Source organism: Zingiber officinale, chromosome 4A (genome assembly GCF_018446385.1).
Source record: "Zingiber officinale cultivar Zhangliang chromosome 4A, Zo_v1.1, whole genome shotgun sequence".
Lineage (NCBI taxonomy): Eukaryota > Viridiplantae > Streptophyta > Magnoliopsida > Zingiberales > Zingiberaceae > Zingiber > Zingiber officinale.
Window position 1 is genome coordinate 9,014,903 of NC_055992.1, and position 7,236 is coordinate 9,022,138.

At 35.4% G+C, this 7,236-nt stretch overlaps 1 protein-coding gene across 1 annotated transcript; it reads left to right on the plus strand.

The window, feature by feature from the left end:
• Nucleotides 1-3,850: 3,850 nt before the first annotated feature.
• On the plus strand, nucleotides 3,851-6,518 carry LOC121972223 (calcium-dependent protein kinase 5-like). Its single transcript, XM_042523917.1, has 5 exons — nucleotides 3,851-3,997; nucleotides 4,720-4,835; nucleotides 5,159-5,326; nucleotides 5,908-6,132; nucleotides 6,363-6,518. Exons 1-5 carry the CDS (start codon nucleotides 3,949-3,951, stop codon nucleotides 6,516-6,518), a joined length of 714 nt encoding a protein of 237 aa, XP_042379851.1. The 5' UTR covers nucleotides 3,851-3,948.
• The last annotated feature ends 718 nt before the right edge of the window (nucleotides 6,519-7,236 follow it).

The window sequence follows — 7,236 nt, forward strand, 5'->3', positions numbered from 1 at the left end:
TACTGTTTATAATTTATAAGGAACCGATAACATGATCTTCTGTGTGTGACACCACACACCATGTTATCTACAATATAAATTAATTGAACAACTACATTTATCATAAATGTAGACATTTGACCAATGTGATTCTTATTTCTAGATAAATGTTTATACCAAAAGCTAGGCTTTTAGTATACATCCTAACACTAATTACTGTTAGAGTGTATACTGAAAGCCTAAGATTTTGTAAACATTTATTTTGAATAAAGAATCACATTTGGTCAAATTATCTACATTTGTTCAATTAATTTATATTGTAGATAACATAGTATGTGGTGTCACATACAGAAGATGATGTTATCAGTACCTTATAAATTATAAACAGTAGCTCACGACCAAAATGGAAAGGAACAAACCATTGGAAGGTCGTAGTGTAATTAGGAATTAGTTTATCTTAACTATATAATTACACTAGTACACTTAGAGTGTATTGAGTAGGACCATTAGAGGTTGTTTCTTTTATACTGACTTTATAAAGGAACAAAGACCTCAGTTATTATGGAAGTGTGTGCTCTTAATCCTAATATAATAACAAGCACATATATTTGATATTTATTTCTTTAATTTATCAATGGGTGAGATTTAGTTCGATAAATCAATAAGCCCGATAAGTTGGGAAATGATATCACTTATAGTGTGTGTTGTTGATTATAGAAGGAGACTGTGTCCTAGTAATCTAGGTTGATAATGTCCCCAAGAAGAGCTCATAAGGATTGTCATGTTAAACCCTGCAGTAGTCCGATATGACGATAAGGTGAGTGGTACTATTCTGGACTAAGATATTAATTAAATGAGTTGTCGAACTCACTTAATTAGTGGACATTCGACATCTTAAACGCAGGAGACACCCATAATAAGAAGGAGCCCAAAAATGTAATTTGGGATTGGTGCGGTAGTTCAATAATAGTTTTCTAGTGGAATGAATTATTATTGATAAAATTAAGTTGTGTGTTCGGGGCAAACACGGGATGCTTAATTTTATCGGGAGACCAAAACCAATTTCTCCTCTCGGTCCCTATCGTAGCCTTTTATTTATAGAGTACTATACCCACCTATACCCACCTTCATACCCATGGTGTAAGGGCCGGCCAAGCTAGATTGTGGATCAAGCTAGGGCCGACCAAACCATTGGTTCATGGGTGGCCGGCCCTAGCTTGAACCCAAGCTTAGGTGGCCGGCCCTATTTAATTAAAAAAGAATTTTAATTTTAAATTTTTCTTATGTGAAAGATATAATTTATTGGAGAGATTAAAAATTAAAATATCTCTTTTATAAGGTTCTACAAAAGATTAAAGAAAGAGATTAAATCTCTTTCCTTATTTGTAGATTGGAAATATATTTTATTTTTTCTTTATAAATTATTCACATGTTGAAAAATTAAAATTATAGAAATTTCTTTTTATCAACCATGAAGGGATTTTAAAGGAAAATTTTATTTTTTTAAATTTACGAAGACAAATAAGGAATTTTTAATTGTTGATTGAAAATTGTCTTATTTGCTCTCCATGAGGTGGCCGGCCATGACATGAAGGATTAGGAAATTTTTTTTTAGTTTTTCTTAATTAATTCATGTCAAGGAAAGTTAAGGAAATTTTATTGTAATTAAATTTCCTTATTTGCCAAAGCTAAGGATTATAAATGAGGGGGTTTTGGGAGCCTTCAAGGTGAACAACCTCTATTATTTTCTCCCTCTTTTCTTCCTTAGTGTGGCCGGCCACTTCCCTTTCTCTTCTCTCCATCCTTTGTGGCCAAAACTTTCTTCCCTCTTGGAGATCAAGTGGTAGTCAGATTCTAGCTTGGAGAAGAAGGAGAGAAAGCTTGCATCCCTTGGAGCATTGGTGGTGTTTTCTCTTCATCCTTAGAGGTGCTCTTATTATGGCCGAACCTTGCAAGGAGGAGAAGAAGGTGCTTTGGTGGTTTCTCATCTCGGAAGATCGTTTCCCACACAACGTCCGAGGTTAGAAGAGGAATACGGTAGAAGACCTAGAGGTTTTTGCTTGCAAAAGAAAAGGTATACTAGTATTTTATTTCCACATCATACTAGTTTTATCTTCATGTAAATAATACCAAATATAAGAGGCATCAGATTCTAGTATTTCGAATTTATTTTCGATGTTGTGTTCTTTGTTTTTCTTTTCCTTGTGATTTGATTATTTTTTTCGGTTGACCTAAAGTTATTTAAGGAAATTAAATATTAGCTTTCCTTAAAAGGCTTTGTCTAGGCGGTGATGGTTGTTCCCATATCCAAGAAGATCATGTGCCTCGCCATGCAGTCCTGGAAGACAATTTTGGAAATTAATGTTTAATGGAATTAATAACCTAGGTGATTTGAATCGAACGTGTTAAGTTCCGCAGGAGATCCAAGTCTAAATCTAAAAGAACAAATAGATTAAACTTTGGATCAAACGTGTTAAGTTCCGCAGGCGATCCAAGTTTAATTTAAAAGAACACATGGTAGCTAGGAAAAGGTTCAGACCTTTGTACAAAATTTTTGTACAGTGGAACCATTAGGTTTTCATAGTAGCAACCAACAATTGGCATCAGAGCTAGAGTTTTACCTCTGTGTATTTGGTATTAGTTTAATTATGCACATGTCATACATAATTTAGGCAGGTTAATTGTAGGATGTGCTAACTTTGTGGATGCAGGATCCAACTATTATGACTTTTAGTTATTATGTGTGTGATTGGACCCTTGGAAATGTCAAGGGCATTTATTGTGTGTGCATGATTGTATTATAAAATACAGCAGGAGCTGTATTTAGTTTTATTAGGATTTTATTTTTTTGATCTAGTTACATGTACATTCCTTTTATGGAATATAGGCACTACAAGAAAAACGTCATTCAACAACACTCAAACGACAACGGTTTTATACCAAACCGTTGTCTTTTTTCCTTTTAACAACGGCTTTAACAAAAACTGTTGTCTTTTAGTAATTTTTTTGGCCTATGACAACGGTTTTTAAAACCCGTTGTCTATTTATGTTTTTTTGGGGATACAACAACGGTTTTTAAAGGGTACGACAACAGTTTTTTAAAACTGTTGTCTATGTGCGCCTTTTTGGGATTACGACAACGGTTTTTAAAAACCGTTGTCTATTAAGTGTTGTTAAATGCAATTGTTTTTTCTTTCGCCACTTTTTCTCCTTCGTCATTTGTCTGTTTTACGCAGTTTTTTTCTGTCTCTTTCCCAAAACCCTACTCTTCGCCGACTGCTCCTCACCGCCCTCTTCGTCACCTCCCTCCTCACCACCCTCTTCATCGCCTTCTTCGCCGCCTCCCTCCACACCGCCCTCTTCGCCTCCTCCCTCCTCACCACCCTCTTCGCTGCCTCCTTCCTCGCCGCCCTCTTCGTCGCCTCAACTTTCGGCCTCGCCACCTCCTCCTCGCGGCCTCTACTTTCAGCCATCTTCACCGCCTCCTCCTCCTCAAGCCTCGACCTTTCTCGTCCTCCTCCTCCTCCTACTCCTCGTCTTCCTCTTTCTCCTCTCTCTGGGTTTGATAATTACTTAAAGTACATTGATTGATTGTTCCATCCATAGACTAGTCAGTTATCTTGAATGTGCTTTAGGTTAAATGGATCACACATTTTCTCATGTTTCGAGTCTTGAATCCATGTTTACAGGTTTCATATGGCTCTCATTCTGTGCACAGGCTTCTCAGTTTACCGTTTCCATAGCCCTTGTATTAGTAGTAAAATATTTGCCAATTTTCTTCCCTCAGATTCAGTATTTCTTCTTCACCAAACCTTTATGCTTCATTTGATATTTTTGTTCAAATAATGTTTCTTGACCATTCTTTGAACACAGCAAGGAATTTTTGATGCAATTTTGAAGGGAGTCATTGATTTTGAATCAGATCCATGGCCGTTGATCTCAGACAGTGCCAAAGATCTCATAAGGAACATGCTATGTTCTAAACCTTCAGAACGCTTGACAGCCCATCAAGTACTATGTATGCTATTTGCCAATCACAAATTAACTAGTGTTTCTTATCGATACCTTAGTTCTATTATGAATAATTTTTTGTGGATTGTGGAGTATTATGAATACACAGCATGGCCTTAGTTTTCATTCTTTATACAGTGATTTTGTTGGCAACTTTTCGTATTAAAGCTAAGCATTAGTGGATCTGCTCTAGATTAAAAGATTTAATTGTCATATGCCAGTTGCCGCTAACCTTTCACTAAGCAACAGCAATAGTATGGCTCATGTGAATGTATTACTAATTTTTAAATTGAATATAATCCAGTCATCATATATTAATAAATTTGGGCATCTGAAACTTCTTCAGCATGCATAAACTAGACTTTCTTTTTTTTCTTCTTGTGTTTAGTCACCTTTGTGTAGTTTTCACTTGACAAAAGGGCTACTGTACCTGTTTCTTGTGAGAATTAGGCATCAAAAGATTGGTAACTTTTGTCATCTGATATTCTGATTGGAGTTTTACATTTACATTTACAGAGTGCAGAACTGCAGATCTTAATTTCTTGTCTTGGTTTGAGTAGGAAAGTTTTAGTTTTGGAGTAAAAGTGTTAAAGGCTTATGCTTGCAAGAATCAAGACCTAGTTGATTAGTCTATGGATGTTATCTAATAAATTCAATTATATTATACATTCAAATTTAAGTAAAATGAGTGTTATCTTGGTTCTGTGCTTACTGTTTTTCTATGGTCAGGTCATCCTTGGATATGTGATCATGGAGTTGCTCCTGATCGAGCACTTGATCCGGCAGTTCTTTCTCGCCTCAAACAATTCTCTGCAATGAATAAGTTAAAGAAGATGGCTTTGCGAGTGAGTTCACAACCTAAAATTTTCGTGACCTTTATTATTGGGATGAAGTTTCTTGTTGATTCCCATAAAAGTTTGCTCTATTTTGCATTGCTAGATTATTCAAACTTTACTTTCACATTTATTAATTAATTAATTTGATTTAACACTGCCACAACCCCTCTTTTATGATTAAGTACACTGGATGGATAGATATTCCAAAATTTGAAGAAAAAGGAATTAGATTATTCACAAGGGCTTTTATTTTTATTATAAATATTTCCATGGATGCGCTGTACAAGCCTAATAATTTTAGATTGTGAAATAATTTCTCTATTTTCTATCAGGTTATAGCGGAAATCCTTTCGGAGGAAGAGATTGCCGGATTAAGAGAAATGTTCAAGGCAATGGACACAGACAACAGTGGGTCAATTACCTTTGATGAGCTTAAAGCAGGTTTCAGAAGATATGGTTCGACTTTAAAGGATACAGAGATTCGTGATCTTATGGAAGCAGTAAGACAATGCTACCTTGAAAGGAATAGCACAATTTGATAATTACTTAAAGTATATTGATTGATTGTTCCATCCATAGACTAGTCAGTTATCTTGAATGTGCTTTAGGTTAAATGGATCACACATTTTCTCATGTTTCGAGTCTCGAATCCATGTTTACAGGTTTCATATGGCTCTCATTCTGTGCACAGGCTTCTCAGTTTACCGTTTCATAGCCCTTGTATTAGTAGTAAAATATTTGCCAATTTTCTTCCCTCAGATTCAGTATTTCTTCTTCACCAAACCTTTCTGCTTCATTTGATATTTTTGTTCAAATAATGTTTCTTGACCATTCTTTTTCTTTTTGAACTTCTTCAGTGCAATTGTTCCATTCAAATAGAATTTACTTTTGAAGATCTAAACTTGTGCCCTCACTTTAATCCTCTTTTGGAGTTCATCTGAAATTATGGAGAGAACATCTTGAACTTTATAATGCTCGGTACATTCTATTTAAAGATACCTTTTGATATACGAAGACTATCGCTTGTAGATTAAAGAGAATCAAGTTTTGTGCTTCCTTTGACATGTTAAACTACTTTTAGGCAGATGTGGACAACAGCGGAACCATCGACTATGGTGAATTCATTGCTGCAACAGTACATCTTAACAAGCTAGAGCGCGAGGAACACTTGGCGGCGGCTTTTTCATACTTCGACAAGGATGGAAGTGGTTATATCACAGTTGACGAGCTTCAACAAGCTTGCAAAGAGCATAATATGACTGATGCTTTTCTCGAAGACATCATTAAAGAAGTGGATCAGGATAATGTGAGTACTATATTACATGATCTACATGCAATTCTATAGAAATCTCATTCCTTATAAATTAACAGAAACCAAAATTAAGTATTCTTTTGTTCATCAGACCTTGCATGCTCCTACTTGATAAATTTTAGTCGCTAATTTTTCATGGCCCTGGCAACAAGCTTATAGTGAACATATGCTTCCAAATCTGGGTCTCAACACAAAAACTAACAGAAAGTGACTTGGTCTTTCAGGATGGTCGCATTGATTACGGTGAGTTTGTTGCTATGATGCAAAAGGGTACCATGGGATTGGGACTCGGTCGGTGGACAATTAGGAATAGTTTAAACATAAGCATGAGGAATAGTTTAAACATAAGCATGAGGGATCACAAATGCCGTTGCAGTTGAGTGTTGTTTCGTTCTTACTCGTCCTTGTAAATCGATACAATATGTCTCGTTATTTACTTACATTTCTGTCTCTTCTCTTGCATGGGTTAGACGAAGGCCGATACTCCTACAAGTTCCACTGACTCTAAACCTGGGTAAGTTTCTTCTCTTATGCAGTGCTATTTTTTGACAATTGATTTTTTTTGGAAATTGCAAAGGATTTCTCATGTTGAGTTGTTATTTTCTAAATTCATTTGTGGATTGGAAGAGACGTAGGACAGGGAGTTGTTACTCATTATAATCTTGGCCCAATCTGGAACATTGTGTTTATAATAACATCCACTGTCTAGTGTTTCCATCCCTTTTCCTTGTTGAAACTTTTATCCAACAGGGCGCTAGTATTTTCTAACTCATATAAACATTTATTTGTTGAAGCTTTTGCTATTGTCAGAATTCTTGTTGATCAAAATCAATGGTATTTTGGTGCAAGTTACTCCAAGTATCTGTTGTCAAATTTATAAAGTGTTCTTATAATGTTGAAAGAAAAATTTATAATGTGGACGTAGGAAGTTTCAGAATATTTACTGAACTAGGGTGGAATCTGGAATTTAATTAAATGCATCATCATGTAGAGATGCTGATAAAGTGGACATGATTAGTCAGATCAGTAGAGCTTCTGGTGTGTACAATCGTTGTATGTCATATCTTAATTTGCCAACTTTATACTTATAAAATGTAA

What these genes read in the sequence shown, in the direction of transcription:
- LOC121972223 (XM_042523917.1), top strand. Translation starts at nt 3,949, where the DNA reads ATGCTATGTTCTAAACCTTCAGAACGCTTGACAGCCCATCAAGTACTA. An exon ending in TAAAGAAGATGGCTTTGCGA is followed by an intron (nt 4,836 to 5,158) that starts GTGAGTTCACAA and finishes ATTTTCTATCAG; the next exon opens with GTTATAGCGGAAATCCTTTC. An exon ending in AAGAAGTGGATCAGGATAAT is followed by an intron (nt 6,133 to 6,362) that starts GTGAGTACTATA and finishes TTGGTCTTTCAG; the next exon opens with GATGGTCGCATTGATTACGG.